Below are 27951 nucleotides of genomic sequence, written 5' to 3'. Positions count from 1 at the left end.
TTCATAATGGTGGTCTTGCTGTTGTTGCTAATTTATTTGCATCATAATATATCATCAACTATCATTGACTTACAAAGATCTTCGTGATATCTATCACTGGCGATTCAAATTGTAACTGTGCACAGTTCTCAGTGAAAGAGGCCACAGAATTCAGTTTACCTGCACCAGTTTTGGGGTTGTAGTTCAGTATTTTCTGCCCAGCAGGGAAAACATTAGGCATTCAGACATTAGTGAAAAGAAGCAGAGTGCATGAAGGACTTTCATTATGATCATAAGTAAAGAGAACAGATTAAGCCATCTTTTCTATTTCTGTCAGTTACTGCTTGGTGTTCTGTGGCCGACACTAAATGAATCTCAATCATGGCTGACACTCTGTATCATATCTAATATTCCTCAGGGAGTTGGAGGGATTGCTGCTCCATCTTCTCTACTCTCTGACAACCTATGCTGTGTGGATATACCCCCCCTCCCCCGTCTCAGATTAGAACTTACTAAATAGTTAGACCACTGTACAGCCTCATGTGCCAAGCTCTTGCCTTAAGTTTATTTCAACAAAATAATTTGTTACCTGCCACTGTTTTGCCTGAAATTGCAAACCTGTCAACCTAGAAATGATATGGCACCCACATTTGTTTTTCTGATTTTTTTTTCAAGAGAGTTATGTGCAAACTAAATACTCATACAGTCAGAGAAACAGGAACAAACCTTTCTCTTGGTAAATAAATATAATCTCAAATGATGAGTGTGATAGGTGTTAGTGGTTCAAATAATCATTCTGTTGATTACCCTTGGTGTTTCATTGAGGAAGAACACCAGAATTTAATTCACAGTTATATTTATTTTCAATTTCTTGTGTCATACTGCCTAAGCATAAAATTGATGTGTCAAAAACGGCTAACAATTACAACAGTTTCCATGCTGATGGAGCAAGGGCAGATCACAATTTCATGTTTGTGAAATCCTCTGACATGGCACGATACCACTTTTTTATGTCCGATACCGATACCGATATCATAAATTTGGATATCTGCCGATACCGATATGAATCCGATATAGTGTTTTTTAGTCAACAAAACTGTTTTTTAAATATCTTGCTGCATTTTGTATAAGTTCATACTCAAGTTTAAAACAACAACTACACTAAAGCTATTCTGTTATACCTGTATGCAAAAAAAAAATATTTCATAGTTCAGCAATACTGATCAATCTAATAAACTTGAACCTACACCATCCTCCCTATTCTGGTATTTTAAAGAGTACTTAGCATAAATATTAAGCAACCTAACTAATAGGGTTCCAACTCCCAGCAACAACAAAAATAAATAAATAAAAAATAGGGAACCACCCCTCACGCTCCACCTCATGATGCTTAATCGACGTAATCAACCTTAATTTGATGCAGTGTGAAAAGAAAGGCACAGAAATCAATTATTTTTCAAGAAATATTAAATAGATTCAACATCTTTCTTCAACAAAATTGCAGACTGCACAGATGGTACCTTCCCAAAGGAAAAAGTACTATAGCTTACTAGGGTATTTATATTAGACTTAATAGTCACTATATACAGTAATTGACTTCTATTCATTTTACATCAAATTAAAACTTTGGGTGTCAGATAATTATTTATTAAAAGCTAGACATTTTAAATGAGAATAAGAAAGAAAAGTATGTCTTTGTGCCCCCTTTTCCCTGTTAATGCCCTATCGGCCCCCCTGGCTAAACTTTGCTAGATCCGCCCCTGCACAGTTACCAGCCGTCAGCTACGTAGAAAAAGATCCTCGAGTAGAAAGTAATATTAAATATATTCTAACAACAGCTGATCAAGCTTAAACGTGCTGCTGTTGTTCAGCCGCTGGTTTCCTCTTTCTGGTGCAAAGTGGGCCAAAAACAAACAAGAGACACTGACTCGCACAGAAAAGCCGATCAGCTGATCATTAAGCAGTTTCATGATTGAAGTAGCAGCAAGAAGAGGCAGTCGCTTGTTAAGCTTAACGCAGGAATGCTTTACAAACATTCAGAGATGGACTTACACACTTGCTTTACTTCTCTCGGGATAACTTTGTCGGAGATGAAATGCCGGGTTGCTAGCGAAGCTCCAAATGCTATCCAGACCACCGACAGGTCCCGCATGCCACAGCCGCTCTATCACGTGATGCATACTGCTAACGTTCTGAGGTGAGTTATGGCGTGTTGCAAGTTTTGTGAGGTGCTTTCGTGATATTTAATGGATCGGATTACATTTTTAATTTTTCTCCGATATCCGATCCAGTAATTTAGGTCAGTATCGGACCGATACGTAATATCGGATCGGTCCATCTCTATTTGTAACCTGTGATGTAGCGTATACTTAGGGTACAGATTGTTAATGTCACAACATTCCATATATGCAGAATCTGCAAATATCCATTATGCATGTTTCCAGCACCTTTTTGAATCTCTGTTATAGAAAATTGAGAGAGTTCTGAAAGCAGTGTACCTACTAATTATTTTTTACTATGTAGATAAGCTAGCTAAAGTCTGATTTTTCATTTATTCCAAATCGGTTCAGGTGTGTGTTGCAATCATACTCACATGTTGGTGTGAAAGCCTGAGACACCTAGATGTGAGTTTGTCATCTGGATGTATTAGTCACCCAATTTCATCTGTCAGAAATTTTGTAGCCAGAAGGAGACTCAGTAGGTGTATACTGTCCTTCTAGCAGACACAATGTACCTGACAAGCCGCAACCAGTGGGACGCTGAATAAACATTGACGGGAGGCTAGGAAGAAGTGTCTCGCACAAATTCCCACTGCTCTCAACTCTCACGGGCCACATTGAGGTAGATTGTAGGTGGATGTGATTAGGGCTGGGCCATATTATACCGTTCACAGTAATACCGGTATAATGTTAGGCAACGATAGGAAAATGAAATCTCGCGATAGAATGGGAGTAAAACGCGCATGCGCAGTGCCTTTGTTTTCATACGCACATGGCCGATTGTTGAGTGAAACAGATGAACCAGAATTGGTTTGTAAAAATGGTGCAACTTCAGTGATGTGGAACTGGTTTGGTGTTTGTCCGTCAGATACACAACAAAGCACATTTTTTTGCAGAACATGCAAGTGGCCGTTGTTATTGTCATATTTGTCGGACTAAGATGCTCTTAAATCTGGGAGTAATCTGGGTCCTAAACTCCGTATGCTTCAGGTCAAACAACACTGCAGCATCACTTAGAGTTAAAAACTGTCTAAATTCTTTCATCTTTAATAAAACGATCAGCATTGCTGCTTTACCAGGTGTAACTATAAAGTTTAACTTCCAGGCATCCATGAAAACAAAAGTTATTACATTTAACGGAGTTAGAAGTTAGCAGGAAGCTAGCGGAAGTTAGCTCGCTAGTTTTGCTAGTTACCTAAGCATGATATAGCATGTTCTGACGGAGAGATTTCTGAAAAAAATCAAACGTACAGCTCTGCTATCACTTCCAACATAAATGAAGACAGGAAACTAAACAGCAGTGACGTTTGTAGGGTTACTGAAGTTGGGCTAGCTGGTATATAATGATGTGCTACGTGATCGCTAGCGACACAGCTATGTTAGCATAACATAAACAGTGAAGCTGGAGGACGAACACTAACACTTTTCCACTTATAAAAGTTAACGTGAAGGTTCTTCATGATTAGAGACAAATGCAATCGCATGGCAGGATGCTGTAAACGGACCAAACTTCAGTCAGGAGAACAACTGAGATAATCCATCCACAATACGAGGTTAGTCATTAATATACTGCAACAACATGGGAATAGAGCAGCTGCCAGAGAATTCAACATTAATGAATCAATGGTACAGAAGTGGAGGAAGCAAGAAGACTGAGTTTAATAAAGTTTGATTTATCTGACTGCTTTGTTTCGCTTAATGTGCCTTATAATCCCGTGCACCTTATGGTGCGAAAAATACGTACTGCACACTGCAGTTTAATGTTGCAAAGCACCTCTTTTTAACTTCAGTGGATATTATACATGGTTATGCTCAGGATATGTCAGCCCATTTCTACTGGAAATGCCTTTTGGTTAAACTTTCAGCAAGGAATTTGCATTTGCACTGTTACATTTTTATAAAGCTTTAATGTACATAAAAACCAGCTTCTTGTTTAAGTGAAAATAAATGGAAGGTTGTCTTTTTGCGCTAGTAATGTTGTGGAGTTGTATTTTGTCTCGCATCAATTATATCGTCGGTTATATCGTTATCGCAAATTTTCAAATATATATCGTGATAAATATTTTTGGCCATATCGCCCTGCTCTAGCTGTGATTACGTTCAAGTTATAAAAATAAATGCATTAGACTTTGGTGAATTTGTTACCTCATAATGAAACAAATTGATTCAGCAAGTCCTTTCTGTGTGAACTGAAAGTTGTCATCCATAAAAGATGATTCAAGCTGCAAGTGAGAGAGATTGACTTTAACGTCTTCTGACTGTTCACTGGCATTGGCAGTAAGACAAGAAATGCAATGACCAGTAGTCATACCATTCAAAGGAACAGTTAGAAATGAGCAGTGACATGTCGGAAATAAGGTGGGTATGAGTCACGCACACCCTAACAAAAGAATGCGCTTTTGGCAGAAATGCAGTGAACATACAGGTGTTCTTGAAATACAAAGAGTATAGGTGGTGTTATGTTGTCTAGCAGCATGTCCAACCTTACAAACAGCAATGAGAATTGGTTGGTTGGACAAATATAGGTGATAGGTGGTTGGCGAGAAACACCTAATACATAATTATGAATGGTAAATAGCAATACATGGTGTGTCTTTTTTGTAGTGCTGAGGTACGGTTGTACACAGGCACCGATTGAGTTCCCATCAGTTTCTCTAGCCTGTTGTTCAGGCTAAACCAGGGCAAATATCAAAGTTATTTTGGTCAGCTTTGTCTTTTTTTTTTTAAAACATGTATATGCACAGACATTGGAAATCCAACTTACAGACCGGTGAAACCAGTGTACTTTTATTGTCAGGCCCAACCCTGGATTTGTACAAGGAAGGGCATCTGGCTTGAAAAGGACATCAACTTTGCGAAATCAGACATGCAGGTCATCAGATTTCCAGATCAGTCAGGGCCCGGGTTAACTACAGCTTATTAGATTTTAAATTAAAGGAACATAGCTTTTCATTCAAGTAGTTTTCCATATTCTTTATTCATAATTCACTTGAATATACTTAAACAAATTTAGACTTGCTGAAAGGTGGAATAATCTCATTACAACAAAACAGAATCAGTCTCAATAATCTGTTTATCTTGATGTTTCTTTTTTATTAATCTGTGGAAGCTAAAATTGTAATTGCAGTTAAAATTTGATAATGCACAGCCCTGCACATACATGCCGTATATAGTGCCCTCCGTCATCCTTTTGTCTCCTGTAGTATCAGCTTGTACAATTTGGTTAACTAAATCTGAGGCTCATGTGGTTTGGCATTAGTATAGCGAGTGAGCTGCAGCTGAGCAGCACAGTGGGTGGGTTGTGAGGATGCTGTCAGCCCTGACACTTGAACTGCTGGGCCAGCAGCATCCTCACTTGAGCAGATCTACACCCGCTGTCACGACTGCTGCACTATCAGCTGGTGATTGGCCAGCAGACACCCCCACAACTGCTTCTCTGAATACCTGATAAGGGATAGAGGTCATCTGAGAAGTCACACTTATTGCCACAACATTTTGGGAGAAGTGGTGAATCACTCATTAATGTATGCCATGCACAATGGTACAGATTGTTTTTTCTTCTCACTGCAGTGGAGTTGCAAGAGAAAGACAGTAATGATATGAAGAGGTTGTAGTGTAGTGCACTGTGCAGTTTATTTTTGTTGTCAAGCTCTAATGTACCTTTGTGGGTGGCTTTAGAAGTACTGGTACACTTCTCATGTGTTGTACTGCTGTCAAACACACTTATGCTAACCTAACACAGCTGTCATGTTTCTTCTTTATTCCCTTCTAATTTATTTTTGAATTCCAGAGATAGATGTGAATGATTCAGCACATTTTCTTTCTGTTTTTGTCATTTCAGGTGAAGGCACGAGGGACACTTTGTCTGTCTCTATCTACCTGTCCCTGGTGGTGTCTTTGATGGTGATTGTGTCCTTGGTGGTGGTGCTAGTGAACTGTGTGACCTGCTGCAAGGAAAGGGAGATCAACTTCAAGGTGAGAGTTTTGGCTGGCAGGTAGCCAGACACAAGTGAGTTTCATTTCCTTCATGCAGACTTGACTTGATGAAAACACAGTGGGTGAATGTATAATGTAATGGGCTGTGTGTAAATTTAGTCTAAAAGAGAGTCAGCGTTTTTTGTTTGGGTTTTTTTTTTTGTTGTCATGCCGTCAACAAATTTATACATGGCATATGTTTGTGTGGACGTAGGAGTTTGAAGATCACTTTGATGATGAGATCGACTTCACTCCGCCAGCAGAGGACACCCCTTCTATGCAGTCCCCAGCTGAGGTCTATACCCTTGCTGTGTCTCCTGTGCCCCTGCCTGGCCCGCCACACCTCCAACCTCCTGCCCGCATCACAGGTCTGATACATACACATTCACAGAATCATGTTGTATAAATAAACTTGGCACAAACACTAAGGAAATGTGTGTATCTTCCATGATTTCTTTGTTGTAACAGTGCTTTTAGGCAATAAGTCTTATAGTGTTGGAAAGCCTGGTTATTTCCCTTAAATAGTGCCACAAGGAAAATGCATTTGTGGGTTGAGCAGCAGAGTTGAGTTTATGGGTTGCGCCCATGAGAAGCTTACAAAATCTTTTCTCCCAGTGCCAGACTGTTTGTTCTGCTATTGATGGTTTGGTTTGGTTTGGTTTAGTTTAATTTACTGGACTGGATGATTGAAGTCTGAAGAAACTGCCAATGGCTGGCAGTGAATGAGTTAATAATTTATTTGTCTAATAAACGGGGGCCTCAGTAGCTTGTGGGTGAATGATGCACAGCCACAACAGCAGTACTCAACTCTGCTGCTCAACCCACAAATGCATTTTATTTACAAATTTTACACCATTTAAGCAGAAATAAACAGGCCTTCCAACGGTAGTTAAAACAAAGAAATGATCAAACACAAATTTCCTTACTTTTGTGTGCTTAGCTTATGTCATGAAATACGGTTGTCCATTAAAATATGTTTGTTTGCACTTTGTAGTAAAAAAATGTTCTATTAACACCAGAGGTGGTGGAAATCCACCTGTAGACTGTTTGGTCCCCACCATTAAATAAATATTGAGGGTAGAAATATTAGTACCCCAAAACGTTCTCTGTGGAAAAAACTAAACAAAAATGGGATTTCTTTGGCAAATGTGATCACTGTGTCACAACAGTTCACATAAATTTGAGAACAGTACAGGGATGGAAGGGTGTATCTTAAAAAAGTTGTCACATTTTTTATTGAAAATGTCATACCTAGTACCCATAAACAGTGACTATGAAATACTTGTTCAGGGCTCTAGACTAACTTTTTTGCCATGGGCGTACCGGTACGCCTAACTTTAAAAAGTTAGGTGTACCGGCACAAAAGTTAGGCGCACACACATTTTATAATAATTTATATAATATAATGTGTTTTTCTGGGTACACTGTGCTTTTTCAGCATTCAAAGATTGATGACACCGTGTCAGAGCACTGGCTATGAATTTCAGAAGGATCAGGCCTTAACTTAACGAAAAGTTAGCAATAGTTCTTTTCCTAGTACAGCTACATCCACTTCTGTTGTGCCTAGGCTGCTCACTAGGGCTGGGTATCATCACTGATTTCTATAATCCATTTGATTCCGGTTTTCAAAGTCCCGATTCGATTCAACTTAGCCTCAGACAGTCAGAAATATTATAATTCTGATCATTTATCAGTACTGACTTCATCAGAATTGTGAACATCACAGCAGATGCCTTTGTGTGAAAGTAACTGAGAATAAAACACAGAAAAACATGAAGGAGATTTTCCTGGTCTGGCTTTTTATAGCAGATAACCTTAAAAATATTCTACAATGTTCTGCATATAAAGTTAAAATTTCTTCAGTATTGAATAACAGAAAAATAGGCTTTCTTGTCCGAGGTCATTTAAGTGAAAAAAGAAAAAGAAAAGAAGACAGCAGCCACAGCGCTGTAAACAACGGTAGACTGGTGGGTAATAAGCGAATGAATAGTACAGAAAACAGAGATTTGAGACGGGAAACTGTTCTTGAAGTACAGAGAGAGAGATAGAGAGAGAGCTAGCTGTGCATGAAGTGTGATTTTAATAGTCGTGGAAGCAAAACAGCAAAATTCATGACGACATTGATCAAATGTGAAGCGCAGTTTGCTGCTTCTTTTGCTGCTGGCTCGGTGAATTTTGGTTGGAGAGAGACAAAACCTGCAGCTCAGAATCAGCGCAAAAAGACGTAAACACAGCGCGGACCGGACGCATCAGGATCGCTGAGCTCCGACAGCGTGTCCGTCTACGGGCCGTCGGGCGAGAAAGCCGAGAAAGACAAAGCTGATTCTGATGCGTCGAGTCCGTTCTGTGTTTACGTCTTTGTGTGGAGTCCGTGTACCTGCTCTCATCTGCTTTTTGGTTGTTGTTGAAATGGTTTTTGTGAGCTTTAATCTGAGAATCTGGCATTTCTGGCAAAACACAGTTATATTTAAAAGTCAATTCAGGATTTAATGAATTGATATCGCTTTATTCAAGCTACTCACCTCCCACTTCCACCTGCACTTTCAACTGGACCACGGCCAATCAGAGAGGTCCCGCCCCTTAATATCTCTGATTGGTTTAGTCCACGATAGGGGCATAATGTCTGTCTGTTGTTGACCACAGGGAAGGTTGCAGATTTTTTTTTTTTTTATTGTTACACGAACAGTTGGTTGCACAGGTGCAACCAAATTTTTATTTATTTTTTTAGTCGCACCACTGAAAAGTTTGGTCGCATTTGCGACCAAATTGGTCGCACTCTAGAGCCCTGTTGTTCATATCCACACACGATATGTTAAACTAGTTAGTAACTTAATGTAAAGAAGTTGATGTACTTTCTGTTTAGGTGTAGTTAGCTACACATGCTGCATACAGTGCTTAGTGCTAGTCATTAGACAGTTTTGTTTTTTTTTTTAAATTTTTGTTATTTTAATGCAGTTTTATTGTTGTTGTAATTTCAATGTGTTTGTCTGAAACAGGTTTCTCTTGTAAATGAGACATTGAGCCTTAATGGGACTACCTGTATAAATAAAGGTTAAGTTAAAAAATTAAATATTTCAGATAGTTTGTTAAGAAGACCATCTCTGACTCAACTATGTGACAACACAATTTCTCAATTTAATTTCACTGTAGTGTTTTCTATTTTGAAGTTGTTGTTTTATTAAGTGGTTCAGATGTAACTTGTGATGCGTCGGTTGGGGCAGTCTTAATAACAGTGATGGGTATTTGGTGTCACAGAGGGATCAACAGGCTTCCAGGTCGTGCGCCACAGTCTGAGCTACATCCAAGAGATCGGCAACGGCTGGTTTGGCCAGGTAAGATAGTTTTTCTTTAATTATCTTCTTCACAAAATTGCATCCACACAAAAGACAAAGAGCTAAATACTCATCTGAAAAATTCATTTAACAAGATGGCAAGCTGTCACTTGTGATTTAATCATTGAATCACAAGTGACAATCATTAATCAATATCGCTACAACCAGTGACTACAGTGGCTTGCAAAAGTATTCGGCCCCCTTGAACTTTTCCACATTTTGTCACATTACAGCCACAAACATGCATCAATTTTATTGGAATTCCACGTGAAAGACCAACACAAAGTGCTGTACACGTGAGAAGTGGAATGAAAATCATACATGATTCCAAACATTTTTTACAAATAAATAACTGCAAAGTCGGGTGTGCGTAATTATTCAGCCCCCTGAGTCAATACTTTGTAGAACCACCTTTTGCTGCAATTACAGCTGCCAGTCTTTTAGGGTTTGTCTCTACCAGCTTTGCACATCTAGAGACTGAAATTCTTGCCCATTCTTCTTTGCAAAACAGCTCCAGCTCAGTCAGATTAGATTGCGAATACTTTTGCAAGCCACTGTAGTATATTGTGTCAAGTAATCCTTACCTCTCAAGGAAAAAAATGACACCTTTTCCTCTGTTAATCAAATCTTTTTCTTTTTCTCTGCAGTTAGTGGTGCTCCTTGAAATCTTAGAAAAAAACATCTAGACTTGGGTGGTGGTGATGAATCTTTGTTTTCTTTTTGTTTAGCGTGACGTGTTCTTTCTGTTGTATTAACAGGTCCTGTTGAGTGATATCTACACAGACCCAGGGACAAGAGTGGTGGTCAAGGAGTTGAAAGCTAATGCAAGTGCCAAGGAGCAGAATGACTTCCTGCAGCAAGGGGATCCATACAGGTAAAAACTGATGTTTCTCTCTTTGAGAGCACCCCATTTGCAGAGAGCTGTTATTGTTTTTCAGAAGGCTATGGTTAGGGTCATCAACTTATCAAAGACTGTTTTGTTTACTGCACCCGGAGCATCTTTCCTCTTACTTATTGCATTAGTAATTGCAATGTATAGTTTGCTTATTTTAAACTTTTTTGGTAACCTGATGGTCATCAAATCAAAGACCTGTTATGTCAATTTGGTTTTCAGAGTTTTGCAGCACCCAAACATACTCCACTGCCTTGGACAGTGTGTTGAGGCAATTCCCTTCCTACTGGTTTTTGAATACTGTGAAATGGTAAGTAACTATATGCTTTTTAAAATACACCAGTACAGGTATTATGTCAATAATACCATATGTACATGGGAATTAAATTAGGCTGTTGTCAATCTACCATCTACAGTCCTTGTCCAAGAATTTTCAGTGATTGTGAAGTGGCTGTGCTTATGGTGTTTTAGCCACCACTCACCTAGAAATTTGTATTCATTGAGGAAATTGAGGAGTTTGAGAATTAGCTCATACACAGGTATTTAAAAGATAGTACTCAAAAACTGTTTATCAACTTGTGATATGTGAGAGATGCTCAAATTTCGCAAGAAACTGGTTCTTAGCAACTACTAAATATAGTAGTGAGACTACCCGGTCTAGGTGTGTCTTTAGTCACCAGACCTACTCTGGAGTGATAAGACCAGATAGAGACACTATTATGAACTTGGCAAACTGAGCTTTTTTTCTGCGATATGACACATTGCACTTGTGATTTGGATAACTATATCAGGGATATTCCTGGCAACTAATTTCTTAGTTGCCTAACAGATTGTTCTAAAACTAAGAAACTCAGATATTAATGTAAATTTAATTTAATGGGCATTGTCAAAATCCATATTCTGCTTAAATGCATGGTACTTTGCGTTATGCACTATGAACCTGTGTTATACTCCAAACAGATAAGAAAGACGAAAAACACTTAAACTAACCGGCTCAAACTGGCTTCTTTCGATGTGTAGGAGCTCTACTCTGAGCCCCTCCTGAATGACTGAACTCCTTACAATATCGCTAAGGGAGAGCCCATCCACGTTTTGGAGAAAGCTGAGTTCCGCCGCTTGTATCTATGATCTCATTCTAGTAGTTTTAACATAAAGATCAGGCCTAGATTAACACATTTATAGTATTTCTCAACAACGATGGCAGATGACTGTATAACATTTAGGACACAATAATTTATTGGCATTGGAGATCAATTACAATTTGAACAAATGGCTTAAATGACTACTACGTCTGGTACCAACTAGTGACAACAGTGACTATTAGACGTGTAAGCGACTAGTCGCACACATCCCTAAACTACACATTTTATGGCTCATTAAAGTACCTTAATTACCTCGTCAGCATGCACTTTTTATGACGGTTGTAACTGCTGAAGGCCAGTGTATGGTGCTTTGTAAGGGTTTGTTTGCAGAGCTCTCTGCCTATACCAAAGAATTATGGGAATTCACCTGACACAGAGGGTATGGAGACACTATTTTGTGCACTCCTCCATCAAGTCAGTGGAGCATTACCTCTGGCTGATTGAATGCTGACTGGTTGGAAACATGTTAAACAGCAAAGAAGCACAGACAGTGGCTGCTGTGGATAGTTGTAATTAATTTATGTTACTACAATATAAAGACATTTGTTGTACACTTTGATCTCTGTTTCTTCTGCAGCCATGGTGCACTATTTTTTTTCATGCTGCCCCCTAAAGTGGCAGCAGACATGAGGCAGACATTTGTCTACCTGCTCAGCATCAGCACTATACCAAGCTGGAGAGTTCATGCACTCATTACTTTACCAAATGATTATTGAAGATAATTTTTTTCTATGTTTTAAACTTAAGATAATATGTATATGTTGTTGAATAAGTTAAGTTGTTGCCAGTTTTCTTTTATAAATATGGTAAAGATAATGGTTTAAACCCAAAAAATAAAAATAATTACTTAAAAAGCCCAAACCATCCACTCAAAGCCAAGAAAATGAATGATCTAATCATAATGAAGTCACTCAGACTACATTATGGCAGCTGATTTATTCACTCTTCTCCTTTATTTATTCTGGATGGGTTGAGTTCTGACTGAGGGAAAGCTCTCTTCTCCTGCCTCCTCCTTCTCCGGCCCGAGTTACATAGTTACTCTAAGCTAGGGACCTCTCACATTCCCACCTCGCCCAGCAAAGCAACAGGCTCCATTTACGCTCCTCTGGTGTCAGATCCCCCAGTTGCTGTGTTTGTGCATTTTTATTGCTGGCACCTTGTGTGTGTGTTAGCGGCTGTTGAGTGCAGTAAACTAAGCTCTTTCTAAAGAAACCTATGGGTGCACGCTGATGAATGCAAAAAGCCAAGAGTGCTGTCTAAAAATATAAACCACCCTGTCATTTCTGTTTGATTTATTTAGCAGGACAAATCTTGACTTTGACTTTGAAGTTGTGTTGGAGAAAACTTCAAAGTTGATATATTTTATATATATATTATATATTTTAATGTTTATATAATTTTTTTTATTTTAATGTTAGTAATGTTAGGCCTGTCTGTAAATGTAGAGTTTGTACCCAGGTAAGGCGTAAGGTAACACTGCTTGGAGCAACTTTCTCCTTGCTTCCCAGTTCTCTGACATGTCCCTCAGTGTCCAGTTCAACTTATCTTGCCAGGGATTGCGTAACCTCACTAGATTGGGGTATTGTCAGCTGCCCAGACCTGGCAGATGACCTGGCATTGTGGTTTTTCCCAGCCAACTCTCGTAATGGCTCTGACAGGACATGGAAGTGAGTCAAGGTGAATGACTTATTATGAATGCGTGCAAGCTATTAGGGAGGATGGCATGATGAAGAGCAAGTCCTGTTTGTTGAAGGCGATAATGTGTGAGGGTAGCACGACTGAGTGATGTGTATGCTCACTATCCCTTGCTAGATAAAAGTTTTGAGGCCTTTATCCAAGTACGGTTCGGGTCTCGTCTTATCAGTGTGATAAGCAAGATGAGCAAAATAAGCTGCTGACACTTGCTTCATAAAGAAACAAGTGTCGAAGTGCTTGTGTTGCATGTAAAGTAAGGGATGACTTGCTGATGGCGTCTTCCTACTTGAGGCCGTGTCAATCATCTGCTACATGTCGAAACATGAAATGTGACACTGCAGCTGCCCAGCGGACAAGGTGAATCCCAAAAAGCCAATGTACTGTGACGTTCCCTCTGGCAGGCTTTTGATTGATGGCGGTTTTTATGTTTTGTATCACCCATGCCAGTAATCCTGACTGAAAGCATTTTAGACATCAAAATACATCCAGCAACTGGTACATGGGCTGCAGAATGTCACATTCTGTAGTGTTAGTGAAAGCTTCATCTGCGTAGATTTTCTGCCTAGTGATTGGCCAAGATGTTTGTTGAGACTTTTCTAGTTCAAGGTCTCAGACAAGTGGCAGTTTTTCTTTTTAGATTTCAGAATTCACCTTTGTCCTTTTTTAACTGTTACAGCAGCAATCGCTGTGATTGCTTTTTCTCTTTGTAATACTGTAAAGAAGTTACACCATCACCCTGTGAGCAAGGTTATGTTGTTGTTGCCCATTCTCACAACTGCTTTTATTGAAAATCAATTATTTTTTAAACTTGAACCGATTTAACAAAGGTGCCTATCCTTGGCCTGCTGTGGTTCTAATATCCAGTCGCAGAATTCAGCAGTAGAAAGCACTTAAAATAGCTTTTTTCTTTTCCCCACCACTGTTAACTTGATCGTGTGATTACTGAGTTAGGCACGAATCTGTGTTGGAACCTTTACATATCCTTGTTATAAACAGGCCAGACACCAGACTTAATTGTTTTGGCCTTTCACGGTGAATGTCATTTCATTAACAGCGCTGGATCCCCATGAACCCAAACCTAATCACCTGCTTCACATAAAGATAGGCACGCAGTATCACTTACCATATATTGAATATAGCTCTTCAGTGAACACCCCTTCTCAGAGCTATGTGTCTGTCTGTGTCTGTCTCTGTCTGTGTGTGTGTGTGTGTGTATGTGTTTGTGTGGAATAAGCAAACAAATAGTGCTTACGTAAGACGACTGATCTAAGCTGCTTGCACTGAAATGGCTCAAGGAAAAGTAAACCCTTTGTAAACACACACCCAGACTTGCATGCTCAGTAAATGCATGGGATTTGACATTTTTATTAAAGCATTATTAGCATTATCAGTGGATTCTAAATACACTAGCATTATTTTTAAAAGAAACATTTGTTTAATCTACATCAATTCCCCTGACAGTTTGATTTGTCAGAATCACTACTTCATGACTTTTTGCTGTGAAACTTAATGAGAACTGAGTAAACTAACAATCCTTGGTCTTTACTAAAATTCTATAACAATACAGTTCAAAAATAAGAAAATTGCAGATTGCCCCTTGTGAATGGTTGAAGGTTAATTGTTTTTTTTTTTTTGCCTGACTTGTCTTCGCTTTTAAAACTTTCAGTTATCGGCAGTTATAAATACCAATAGATTGGGAAGTGGCTAAAATTAGCCACTAAGATTGTCCTGGCAATAAATTAGTCAGGCTCTAATCATGCTGTTACTCTTTGATGGCCACCTTTGCTAAAAGATGTTTGTAACAGGGTTCATTCAGAAAAACCTTTGCTCACATAGTTCATCATCTAGTTAATGGTTAGCAAAGCTCTAGTATACAGTGCAGTATTTAGTTGCTGAACAGTCTGAAAAGTTTTGGTTAAAGTGTTCACAGCAACTCCCTGTTGACTGTGTTTTGAAACTGCACTCATCTGAGATCCAGCTCCATCACAGAGACCCCTGCAGGACTGTCACTCTGATAACTTACAGCATTTTGTGTCCTCTATCAAGTTCATGTCTGTGTTTATTGTTTAGAGGGGACTTCAGTCTGAACCCCATCAGGCAAATTTATTTTGCTGGTCTGAACTGGATTCTTTTGTACCCATATACCTGTGACACAGCAATACTCATTAAACCGCCTTACCCTTATTTATTTTTCTCACATGTCAGCAGTGAGAAGTGCTGAGAAGTCAGGAAGAAGAAGGGGACTTTGCTGCCCCTGTGTGGCGATGTCTCCACATTGCATTTAATTATTGCCACTTGATAAATTCTTCCCATTGCTAGAATACATACGAGGTTCTGCTGCATTTGTTGAATGTTTATTCCTGATACTAATGAGCGAATGTGTTTATCTGTGTGTGCCTCTGCAGGGGGATTTGCGGGGCTATCTTTCTCAGCAGGACTGGATGTTCAGAAATGCTGAGTTGCTGCAGCTGCAGAGGATGGCCTGTGAAATTGCTGCTGGTGTCACTCACCTTCACAAACACAACTTCCTGCACAGGTAGCACTTCAGAGCTGCAACACTTTTAGCTACCTCTCAGTTTTGATCCACTAAGCTAAACGTTGTGCTTTTCCTTCCACTCAATACAGCTGGTGTTTCGGGAAATGCTTTTCTGTCTAGTGGTCACTGACAACTAGACAGAAAAGATTGTATTGACTGTATAATCAAATTGTGTGCTCCAGTTGTATTTTAATGTTAAAAAAGATAAGTAGAAATGTTGGTGATTTTTATTTAATGAATGTACTTGACTAACATGTTTATTCTGAAATCCCAATATACTAAAATCACACCAAGTATGTGCTCTTATTCGTTTTAATGTTTGTCCTATAGATACATTTTACTAGGTGCGTACCACCAAGTATCTCTTGGCGAGTACTTAGTCATTAGCATTCCATAATATTATTATAAAGACAAGGGTAAACTAATAGTTTTACTTTTGTGCTGACTGCCCAGCCACTCTAAGGAGTACCAGTGGTGTCCAAAAATGGTGTGCACAGCAGAGAAGGCTGCGTTTCATTTTCACCCCAGTCTGTACTGGACATCTGGCTGCCAGCCAGCAGGGGGGTACAAGGGGTGTTGGGAACTTGGGGAACATACGATGCTCAGCTCATCAGCTCTATTTTGCCTGCTCAGAATAAGCTCAGGGGGTTCCAATTACACAGCTCCCATGCATTGCCACAGTGTCAGCTGTCCGCTGCCAAAGGGATATGATGATTCTGCTTTTTGCGTGTAAGTGGATAGCCTCATATTGGGCGTTGTGTTTTAATCCTTGTTACTACTCAACTAGAGTTCTACAAGCCTGTTCTCATGTGAACTAATTTATTCTGCAATCGTAAAAATGTTTCTGTGGCACTTTTAACCACAGAATATAAATTAAAAAAAAAAAAAGTACCACCAACTGAACAACACTGCACACAGACACATGCTGGCAGAAATGACAGAGAGGATGGTTATGTAGCAATACCATGTGCTGTACACGCCGTATCCAAAGCTGAAACCTCAGCTTCGTAATGCAAGGGTGAAATTGGACCCGTTGCAGTACAGTATGTAATTTATTCTGTGTGCCATGAATAGATTCCCAATAGGAAGACGTGGACAGGGGTGTTTAAGCCATTATAAGACATTTTTGTGCTTTTTCATTAGGGTTTACCAGGATTTTGATTGTATTATTCTACTACAAAAGTGTTAATGTGTTAATGATTGTGTTAATGTTTAATAAGATCACCTTTTCATAATATAAAAGAGGAAAAATGTAATCGAATCCAGTGCCAAATCACAGGAGTGATCATCTTAAAATGCTTTATATTGTATAGTAAGGTAGGTAGGGTTTCTATCTAACAGCTTGCACTGTTTATTTTCCTGTAATCCGCGGCGTGTTATGCTATGTTTTCCTCCTGTGTTAGTCGAAGCATCCTAAAGGATCAAATACCCTTTGCCTGAACAGTTACAGTGCTATCTTTGACTGCAGGTTTTATTTGCTGCTGCATTTACATTGTATCTGATATTTTGGGGGTTTTTTTGAGAGTGGGGAGCAAAGTTATTTTCATGCATTTTCTATAAAAGATCTTTGTCAGTTGTTCTTGGACTCTGCATTTATTGACTAGATTAGGTTACTAGATTATATTATTCTTTCTGTGTTAACAATGACAGTTCAATACAAAGACATATTAGTTATGTTGCTTTTTCTGCTGGCAACCATGATACCAAATTGCGCAAGTGTCTGTATGGATGGTAAGGTATGGAAGCGATCACTGCTGTGGCATGCATTAACCTTGTAGGGTTAAGATATTGGACTTGCTTCCTCACTGCTGTGTTACTGTATGTTGGGCTGTCAGCCAGCAGCAGAGGACAGGGGACAGGAGAGTTTAAAATACAGCTCCATTTATCTTACAGGGGTTTCAGTGGGTCTGACAGTAGCTGGGCCATGTGCATGCAAGAATACTTGTGTCAGCAGGGTTTGTCATTGGGTGGGTAAAAAGGCCTTGGAGCTTGTGGACAGGGAATGCTGCAGGGCTAGAGGGAAACCAAAGCCTGCCTCTTCAGTCAGTGTGAATGAACTACCATATGGCTTTTTAATGAGCAGACTGAGTCTCAAGAGCTTGTGACGCCCTCCCCTGGCAGACTAACAAAAAGTCTGCACAGTGGTTCCCTCCAGAAATCATATCCTGCTGTTGGATGCACAGTCAGGAATAGTCCCCACAGCTTGTTGCAGTGTGAAAGACAGAAAAAATAAGAAAGACCCTGTTCTAATTTCCTCTAAATGTTTTAAGTGTTTTGTGATCCTTGCCAAACTTTCCTCACTTGATTCTTGTTGATTGTTTTGCACACTCCTTTTTTATACTTCTAAATGGTAATGCCAGCATAGGCTAAACAAAACCGAATAAGCTAAATAATTTCATTAGTGATGGCCTCGGTCTTTCTTCCAAATCTGTGAATGCTGTAGCAGTTGTGAATTTGTCTTGAATGTCTTCACCACTCAAAATGTAATGCTCATGTCTGTGTTTATGCTCCTGTAGTGATCTAGCACTGAGGAACTGCTACCTGACTGCAGACCTCACAGTCAAAGTGGGAGACTATGGCATTGGACCCTGCAGATATAAAGTAAGGAGAAACCTTAAGTGAGATGCATAAAAGTGTTAAAAGTGCAAAGAATAAAGCATTATATGAATGGATGAATACGCATGAAGTGATTTGAGTAGTTAGTAAGTAGGCAAGCACTGTTTAAATGCAAGTCAGTTTTATTTATGTTTAAGTCTGGCGATGTTTTTTGGCTGAATTCAGTGCTTGTGCAACCAGTTGCAAATGAACAGACTGAAAATAAACAGACTTTATCAGAGGCTGTACATGTTTCCTTTGATCAACGATATATTTCACTGAAGAATTAATACTGTCCTCTCATATAACATGACATGCTGCATATGTGAGGAAGCTCTGTCTGCTGCATTCCTTTAATACTGCTGATCTGTCAGTTTGGCTGTCTGAATTTAATACTCATGATATAAGGTCACCCACTAGATCTATTTCTGTAAAGAAAGAGAGGGAGGCAGTGCAAGAGTGAACCACCTCAATGAGAGCTAATAAACGTTTTATTTAGGTCATATTTCTGCAGTATTTCTTGGAAAAAAATTTAAAAATTGTGTAACAGATTGTTTTTAAATTGTGCTACCATAGGAAGATTACATCATCACAGAGGATGATGTGTATGCACCCCTTCGTTGGTTGGCCCCTGAGCTGGTAGGCGAGCGCCATGGTGGCGTAATTACTATGGAACAGACCAAGCCAAGCAATGTGTGGTATGTACCAGATTTCAGCCCTGCACTGACACTAGAGGGCATTTCAAAAACTGACTCACACATCCAGGCTCACTTGCTGTCATTAGAGAAGAGAAACTGTATTAATGTGTTATAACAGGTATTCTAAGTAGAGCCAAATCCACAATAGCTCAAATATACATACATGTAATTGGAACATGATTTATTTTTGGAATACAACAAAGTAAAGTATCATAGTAAATGATTACTTACAGTTTTGCTAATGTTCAGCAGATTAAAACAACAATCCTGACAGTTCACCAACTGTACATCTCTCCTCACAGTATTCTTTTTGAGCCCCTCCATGACTTCACAGTTACTACTGCCTGTTTTAGTCAGGACAATCTTACAAATGACTTGTAATTATATTTTAGTTATATTTAGTAGTTATATAAGTTATATTTTCTTTATTGAATAAAGGTTACATTAAAAACTAAGTCTATTATGGGTGGCTGTAGCTCAGGTGGCAGAGCAGGTCAGCCACTAATCAGAAGGTCGGTGGTTCGATCCCAGGCTGCCTCCTGACTGCATGCCAAATATCCTTGGGCAAGATACTAACCCCGTGTTTGCCTACTGGTGGTGGTCAGAGGGCCCGGTGGCGCCAGTGTCCGGCAGCCTCACCTCTGTCAGTGCGCCCCAGGGCAGCTTTGGCTACAATGTAGCTTGCCATCGCCGGTGTGTGAATGTGTGTGTGAATGGGTGAATGGCTGAATGTAGTGTGAAGCGCTTTGGGGTCCTTAGGGACTAGAAAAGCGCTATACAAATGCAGGCCATTTACCATTTACCATATTATCCAAGTACCTAATTTGCCACTGAATACAAGAAGAAAGTGTGTACATTATTGTACATTATTGTACATTATTATTGTACTTTATTGAGCCCTGTGGGGAAATTGCTCTCTGCATTTAACCCATTCACTCAGTGAAGCAGTGGGCAGCCATTGGGCGCCCGGGGAGCAGTGTGTAGGGACGGTACCTTGCTCAGGGGTACCTCAGGGTAGCTGTTAAGGGGAATCGAACCCCCGACCTTCCAATCATGGGGCAACCACTCTACCTACTGAGCTATCCCTGCCCTACAACTATGTTGACATTCTAAACGTTTCCTGAGGTAAAGAGAAAGTTAGTATTTATTATGTAATCCCACAGCTACACTGAATCTACAGCAAATACAATTTCCAACCACTTTATTAGGTACTATTTAAGGCAGTTATCTAATCAGCCAATCACATGGAAACAGCACAATGCATTTAGTCATGTAGACATGGTCAAGACAACTTGTTGTTTCATCAAGTTCAAACCGAGCATCAGAATCGGGAAGAAAGTGACCTTGAACATGTTCGTTGGTCCCAGATGTCCTGCTCTGAGTATTTTGGAAACTGCTGATTTTCCCACACAGTCTTCTCAAGTGTTTACAGAGAATGTTCTAAAAAAAAGAGAAAATATTGGAAGGCAACAATAATTTAAATAACCACTCATGACAACAGAGGTATTCAGTTGAGCCTTTCGGAATACACAACACATTGAACTTTGAAGCAGGACTACAGCGGCACAAGACCACACTGCATGAATCTGGTGTAAATGTCTCTGCATCCATCCTGGCTTGTATCAAAGATCAAGGTGGTGTAATGGTGTCAACGATATTTTTGGAATACTTTGTGTGCCAACCAAGTATTGTTTAAAGGCTGCAGCCTACCTCAGTATTGTTGTTGATCATCTCCATCCGTTTTGCATCATGGATGTGCAGCCGACAAATCTGCATGGTAGCATCACACAGTTCTGAGGGCAAAAGGGGGTCAAACCAGGTACTAGCAAGTGTCTGGTGAATGTATGGATCGTGTGTAGCAGAACATATCTTTTACTCTGGACACATAAGCAGTGCACGTTTTGTGTAGGGATTTGTGAAGCACAGTCCAAACATGATAAGCTTTCACTGTGAGATTAAGTTGTCTTTAGCTACTTTAGCAACTCAACACAGCGCTACAAAATCTATTTACCAATTTTGTGTGAAACTGGTAAATAACTACCTATAGACAACAGTTGACTGTGTAAAGTTACTGAAGTTACATTGTCTGGTACCTTACTGACAAAAATAATGCTGATGCTGGTATATGTAATAAAATACAAGCACTTTATGATCCATTTCTGTGTAAACTTGGCTGTGTTGTGGAGTCATATAGAAAATTCATCTAGTTTCAAAGCAGATACCTGTGGCACATATGCATTGCTTATCCTTCTAGTACAACTTTTTTTTTTTTTTAAATCCTCAATTGTCCGTAGGGCATTGGGGGTCACATTATGGGAGCTCTTTGAGAATGCTGCTCAGCCGTACCCACATCTGTCTGACCGAGAAGTTCTCAACCATGTGATCAAGGAGCAGCAAGTCAAGCTGTTCAAGCCACAACTGGAACTTCCCTACTCTGATAGATGGTGAGTCCCCGGAAGATGGCTATTTAAGCAGCTTGCATTAAAATTGTTAAATTTAAAACTAATGACATTGCTAAAATTATTAGGCTGTTAGCAATATAAAGTGTCTAATTTTTTTTAATTTTTTTCTGTAACTGTAGGTATGAAATTTTGCAGTTCTGTTGGCTGTCTCCAGACAAGCGGGCCACAGCAGAGGAAGTACACCGTCTCCTCATCTATCTGCGTATGCAAGGCCAGAAGGACATAGAAGAAGATTTCGAGCAACGCTGGGATGCACTGAAGCCTAACCCCACTATGCGGCAGACCACTGTTAGCCATTCCTCCTTCCCAATCTTGGAACAGTTTGCTGATGATGCCCTGAGACAAGAAATAGATGAAATTCTGACTGTGACTGAAACAAGCAAAGGTCTCAGCTTTGAGTATGTTTGGGAAGCGGCTAAGCATGACCACTATGATGGTAACCATGGACGTTCAGGCGTAGACACAACACTAAACTACCACAGCATGTTCTTTCCTGTTTCCAGTGAAGATATTCAGGCTCATTTCCCTGATCCTTCAACTAGCGCAGCAGGAGGAGAAAGTGGGAACACTCCAGGATTTCCTGGGATCTTACCGGTGTTTGATGCTCAAAAGCCATCTAATGGGAATGAATATTATATCCAACTAGAAGAGCAAGGGGAGAGCACTGTTGGGGAGGACGGGAATAGAGAACCAGATATGGGCTTTGGTTCAAGCGGGCAAGATTTTGTTGTGCTCCAAGATGTGCGGCTAGATGAGTCAAGCACAGATGCTGACTTTTTCCACCAAAGTATTGACTCAAAGGATTCATATTTACCAGACAGCCACATCTGGTCGTCTCTTGAAAATGACAGTCCGTACCACACCAACATTTTTACAGAAGACGGGTCAAAACAAGAAGACTCGCCTTCCTGGAGGCAGAATTTTATGGAGCTTCCAGACCGCAGCGGAAACCCTTTCCTTGAAGGGGGAACTTTAGAGGGTGAAGCAGTGAATAGAGATGGAAGCTATGGGGATGCTTTTTTAGGGGAACCCACTAAGGTGGTGAATTCTGTGGAAGCAAAGGATGAAAACATGAATGGAAAAAGTCTTTTGAGTACTGAAAAACTAGCAGATAATTTTATGTTTCTTAAAGATCAAACCCTAATGAAGGAGGGTGCTAGTTTCTTAAGCCCACAACCAAATTTTCTTTTACCTGGTTTAGCCCACGAACCAGAGGAAGCATTCAAAATGAATTCTTGGGATAAGCTTGACTCGTTAGGCAGCTTAAACACAGCAGACACTTATTTTAAATCGGCAGCAAGTAGCACATCCTCAAGACACGAACTTCTAGACTCTCCAAGTAACAGTTTGGGGGAGTTTTGTCAGTCTCTAGAAAATGAGACACTGGTGCCTTCCATTACAGTGGTCACAGAAGATGACACAAGCAACCAGCTGCCAGCTAGAAATAGTTCTTCCACAGAAGACCTTGGTCTGTTGCAATCCTCAAACAGAGGTGTAGACTCTGGTTTTGATTCTACCTCAGAGAGGTTTGAGGTTCTCATCAGTCACACTGATGACCACACCACTGCAATATCTGACAGTGCCAATACAGATTCTTTGTGCACAGATGCCAAAATTCCCAGCCTTGAAGATGACCTTGGAACCTCAAAGGATGACACTCAGCCCATAGAAAGTAAAATGCCTGAACCCCTGCCAGCTCAAGTATTACCTTCAGATAATGGACACAGTGAAGACCTAACAAGTAATGATTTGTTGAGCGAGTTAATTGAGGATGCAGATATACAAATGGAAACCACTCTGTCTGATCATGAAGAATCATTTATGGATACCAATGGGCATCCTCATGATAGAGCTTCTCTTCTGGTGTCGGGTCCATCTTTGGACCAGATCAGCCAGGACAGTTTATTGGAAGACAGTATGTCCACCACTGTTCCAACTGTAGAGAACTTTGCTGAAACACCAGACTCATTAGACTCATTTGACATACACAGGCTTGGAGAGCAAGGAGATGAACTGAATGCTCAAATTGCTCAACACAAACTCCAACCTCCATACAGGATATCAGATAGTGGTTATGAGACTGAGAACCTGGAGTCTCCTGAGTGGAACTCTCAGCCAAATGTCCAAGATTCCTCTCCTGTAAAAAATGGCTTGAGTGTTACCAAAGAAGAAGAGGAGACAGAAGAGCTCACAACTGCGGCAAATCTGGTTCCGCCGAAAATCATAATCTCCGAAGTAGAGGGTGTGCTAGATACTCGCAGTGAAGATCCCAGTGAGGAAGATCAGCCAGATAATGAAGGTCCTGCTGAGGAACCAATTATGGGAAGTAATTACAGAGACTCTGCATACTTTTCTGACAATGAATCAGAACCTGAAAAGAAGTCTGAAGAAATAACTGCAGGTGGTTCTGTTGAAGACACGTGGCTGAGGAACTCCACTGATGAGGTTCCCGAGGCTTCTGGAGCTCCTGCACTGGAGGCTTACAAGGAAAAAGATATTGACTCTTTATTTTCTCTACCTGCTGAATCACAAGCCAAGGATGTTAAGGAGATGGGTTCAGTAGCAGATTCAGGTATCACAGAAAATGGTGAAAACCAGGTGGTCGAGTCTACCAGCAGCTCCAATGAAGATGGAATTAAACCAGAGGTTTTCAAGGACACTGCATTTACTGATCACCTGGACCCCTCTGAAGGCCCAGAAACCTCAATACTTCCTTCTATTGCCCCAGCTAAGCCAGCAACAGAGAGTGTAGTTCACGCTAAACTCACCAGAACCGACACCAGTGATGGTCATAAAATAAAGGAGCCGGATGTGGAGGGGCGTTACCTGGGGAGGCGGGATGGGTCGGGCTTAGATGGGCAAGAAGATGGCGTAGATGCAGACGAGGAGGACGAGAACAGCGACGACTCGGATGACGACATGCGCGCGTACCAGCTGCACAGCTCTAGCTCAGAAAGCGAGGATGAAACCGTGCACCCGGTGCCAGTTGTTATCTCGGACGACAGCAGGGCGAAGAACCTGAAGAGCTTGTTAAAACCCACATCTCTGAACATCGGAGCATCATCTTTCACGTTTCCTGCAAGGTTTGGTGCGGATAACTCCAAAAGAGCCGTGTCTTTCTTTGATGATGTCACTGTCTACCTGTTTGACCAGGTAAAATTTTAGTCTGTGATCTTCATTTTCTTAGTTTGCGGGGGCAACTGGTAATATGTGTTAACTGAATTAAATCTTATTTAGGAGACGCCCACCAAGGAACTGGGTGACCACTCCTTGGATTCAAACAGTCGGGTACCACAGTTCAGCAGTTCCACGCCTGCTGCCAGCTACCTGAACCGCTTTGCCAACTCTGAGAGCTCAACAGATGAAGAAGGTAATGCCACAAGTCAGCAATAAAAGCCTCTATTTGCACAAAGCATATGTCTTGATTCACTGACTAAATCTTTACAGGTGGTGGTTTTGAGTGGGATGATGACTTCTCCTCACCCGCACCCGCCTTCCTGTCCAAGACGGGTAAAGACACGGTATCCAAGGCAAGGTCCTCATCTGCAGCGTCGTTTTCCTCTCCGGCCCCTGCAGTGGGGTCCATGCTAGATACCAGCTGGACCGGCTCTTCAAGCTACTCCCGTTTTTCCATCTCACCGGCCAGCATTGCCAGCTTTTCCCTTACCCATCTTACCGACTCTGATATTGAACAAGGAGGCAAGTAGAGCAGGCCAAACTGGTATACAGTCTTGAATGGATAGCTCAGTATTTTAGGAAGAAAATGTCCATGTCTGTGCAGTAAATACAAAACTTTAATGAAACCTTCCTCACTCAAACCTGAGTCTTCTCCTGATCTTTCACATATTAGACCCATTTGTAAACCACTACACTGTACAGCTACAGTGTGCCATGTGTATGCATCAAATTCACAAACTTAGGAGGTGTGCATTCTTACTGAGCCCAGCTATTCTTGAATTGCAGTCTTGGTTCTAAGTTAAGCTAATTTTATTATATGTATGCAAGTGTCTGAATATATTAAGATTATGTTTAATTTGATGTCCACCACTGTCATCAGAGTTTACATGAACAATAAAATGGTTGTGTTTTCAGGGGTTTTACCAGATGACTAAACTTGTCTTTGTTCACACCAGGAAGCAGCGAGGACGGGGAGAAAGACTAGGGTGCTAAATGAAGGGACCGTTTATCTTCACACTACTGTGGAATGAAGCTACTCTCGCTCTTTTTTTTATTTTTTATTTTTTTTGGGAGAACAGCCGAATAAGGACAACAGACGACGCAGTTTGTGGGGACAAACTGCAGATGCTTCTCTCAGGCAGAACTATTCTCAGCGGCGTGGCCATGAGAACAAAAGGTTGTAAACGGACATTAGGCAAATAAGACGGACGAGGCCCAGTCCCAGTCTGAGCCACATCACCTCTCCAGCTCCATCTGTGTGTGTGCGTGCGTGTTTGTATGATTTTTAGTTCAGTGCAATTAAAATGTTTTGGGGAGGGAAAACAAACTAACTGACGTAGCTTCTAAATGTTTGCTTTAATGCCTCATCATGCGCATTCCAGGTGTTTGGCTGCTTCTTTTTGTTGTGTGTAAGTGCACTCCTTTTCTAGGGTTTTTGCTTCACCAAAAAAAAAAAAAAAAAAATTATTTAATTAAAGAAAATCAACCCACTGGGCTGGTAAACGTATCACTACAGCCAAACAAGAATAAGCTCTTTGATTTCACACACACCTAAAACTGACAGCTTAATTTGTTCACTTTGCTCCTTCATGTCATGTGATTATTTCCGTGATTGCCTTTTATTTTAAAAACTTCCTGTTAAGTTTAATCACAGTCTCCTTTTTGGAGAGGAAGCCATGTGTGTTGTCTTTCTGTAGCAGCATTTGAATTAACGGGTTGTAACTGCTGTAGGTGCAATCCATGCATAGGATGACTGGAACACTACACTACAGAGGCGACACACTGTATTGTCCTTTATGTTTTAAAGGAACATGTATAGTAAGCGTAGTCGAAGTTTGGAGAAATGTCGGTAAGAATTGTGGGATTGTCATATCAGTCGTTAAAGAGGCGACCCAGCTGTAAGACAGTTGTGATGAATAACTTAAAACAAGTTGTTGTTGCTTTTCTTTTGTAAAGCTTTATTTTATCCTTGCGAATGTGCAGGAAGTCGCTTTGATGGTTGTCTCGATTACTTTGTCACTGGGTCTCATTCCAGTGCCTGATGACGCTGAAAGACAAAGAGGCTGCACCCCTCGATTGATGATCGCTACAAAAAGTTTAGTGGTATGATGTTTAAAAAAAAAAAAAAGAAGCTATTTTTAAATGTAAGGATGAAGAAAATGTCATGAGCTGTTTGTAATCAAATGTGCAATGAATTTCATAAATTGGTTTGAATCAGAGTTTGTAGGACAAGCTGACGAGCGTGTGCAGGGACTTTAAGCTTTCACAGCAACTTACTACTAGAACAACGACAACAACGACAAGAAACTCAATGCTGCTGCTTTTATAAACCCGAGCGTTGTGGGCGGAGTTGTTTGCCTTTTTCTTTTTTCAGCTTTGTGTCAAACTTCACTATTTCAGATTGCATTTCCATCTTAAATGACCCTTTCTGTTCAGCTTCTGCCTCTGAGTCTTATCATTTGCGGGGCCGTACGTACAGGGATGTGCATTCGTCGCGATCACTTTCTGTATAGAAGCGCAATGCAAATGGTTATAGATGAAGACAGACCTTTCCTCACATTTTTATGTACAGCTTTAAAATCTCTTATTTGAAACTGTAGGGTATACAGTTAAGGCTTTCCTTTCCTTTCCTTGAATATTTTGTCGCTGATGATGAGATGAGAAGCTGTACTTCACTACAGACGACACTGTATCCCAGACAATGTTATCCTCTGTTTAAAAACCAGCAGCCTGTGCTTCAGTTAAACTTGAACATCTATTTAAGGAAATCTTCTTTTATTTCACTACAGTATACATTTGCTTAATCTTGCACATTTGAGAAATGTAACTTAATGTTGAACTGTACTGATGTGTATATAAATGTTAATTTTTCTTTTTGTCTGTAAATGATGGGAAATTATGTAATTGAGTTCTAGGTATGAGGTTTCATTTTGTAACTTAAACTGAGTTGAATCAGAGGAACATATCACAGTCATCAGCTACAAGCAGTTAAATTAAGACAAACAAGCAGACGTGAAGTCATTCTGTCCTTTAAACTTGTAGAATTAAAAAAAAATATTTTTACTTCATATTGATCATGCTTAGTGTGATTAAAATGTTTATAATTACACTGTTTAATATGAAAATAAATGCAAATGACTTCTAATAAAGGTTTGTGGCTCGTTCTGTTTTCAGTTGATAATCATGCAGGAGATTAACACGTTTAATTGGACTGAACACGAGTTGGTGTATGAGGCTCAGGGCAGGCTG

The 27951-nt window shown here is 40.2% G+C and overlaps 1 protein-coding gene across 1 annotated transcript in view; it reads left to right on the top strand.

The window, feature by feature from the left end:
- Nucleotides 1-27863, top strand: part of lmtk2 (lemur tyrosine kinase 2) — a 33093-nt gene extending 5230 nt beyond the window's left edge. Inside the window, exons 2-14 of the mRNA XM_026165128.1 lie at nucleotides 6040-6173; nucleotides 6388-6541; nucleotides 9429-9505; nucleotides 10264-10379; nucleotides 10620-10707; nucleotides 15640-15770; nucleotides 18287-18371; nucleotides 18942-19063; nucleotides 21358-21507; nucleotides 21645-24678; nucleotides 24763-24895; nucleotides 24973-25224; nucleotides 25659-27863. Of these exons, the coding sequence (XP_026020913.1) occupies nucleotides 6040-6173; nucleotides 6388-6541; nucleotides 9429-9505; nucleotides 10264-10379; nucleotides 10620-10707; nucleotides 15640-15770; nucleotides 18287-18371; nucleotides 18942-19063; nucleotides 21358-21507; nucleotides 21645-24678; nucleotides 24763-24895; nucleotides 24973-25224; nucleotides 25659-25687 (4505 nt within the window). The 3' untranslated portion in view covers nucleotides 25688-27863. The remainder of the gene's footprint in view (nucleotides 1-6039; nucleotides 6174-6387; nucleotides 6542-9428; nucleotides 9506-10263; nucleotides 10380-10619; nucleotides 10708-15639; nucleotides 15771-18286; nucleotides 18372-18941; nucleotides 19064-21357; nucleotides 21508-21644; nucleotides 24679-24762; nucleotides 24896-24972; nucleotides 25225-25658) is intronic.
- Nucleotides 27864-27951: the final 88 nt, after the last annotated feature.

The sequence above is a fragment of the Astatotilapia calliptera genome, chromosome 4 (assembly GCF_900246225.1).
Source record: "Astatotilapia calliptera chromosome 4, fAstCal1.2, whole genome shotgun sequence".
Taxonomy (NCBI): domain Eukaryota; kingdom Metazoa; phylum Chordata; class Actinopteri; order Cichliformes; family Cichlidae; genus Astatotilapia; species Astatotilapia calliptera.
The sequence above is the reverse complement of the archived record's forward strand: the minus strand, read 5'-3'. Positions and strand labels throughout refer to the sequence as shown.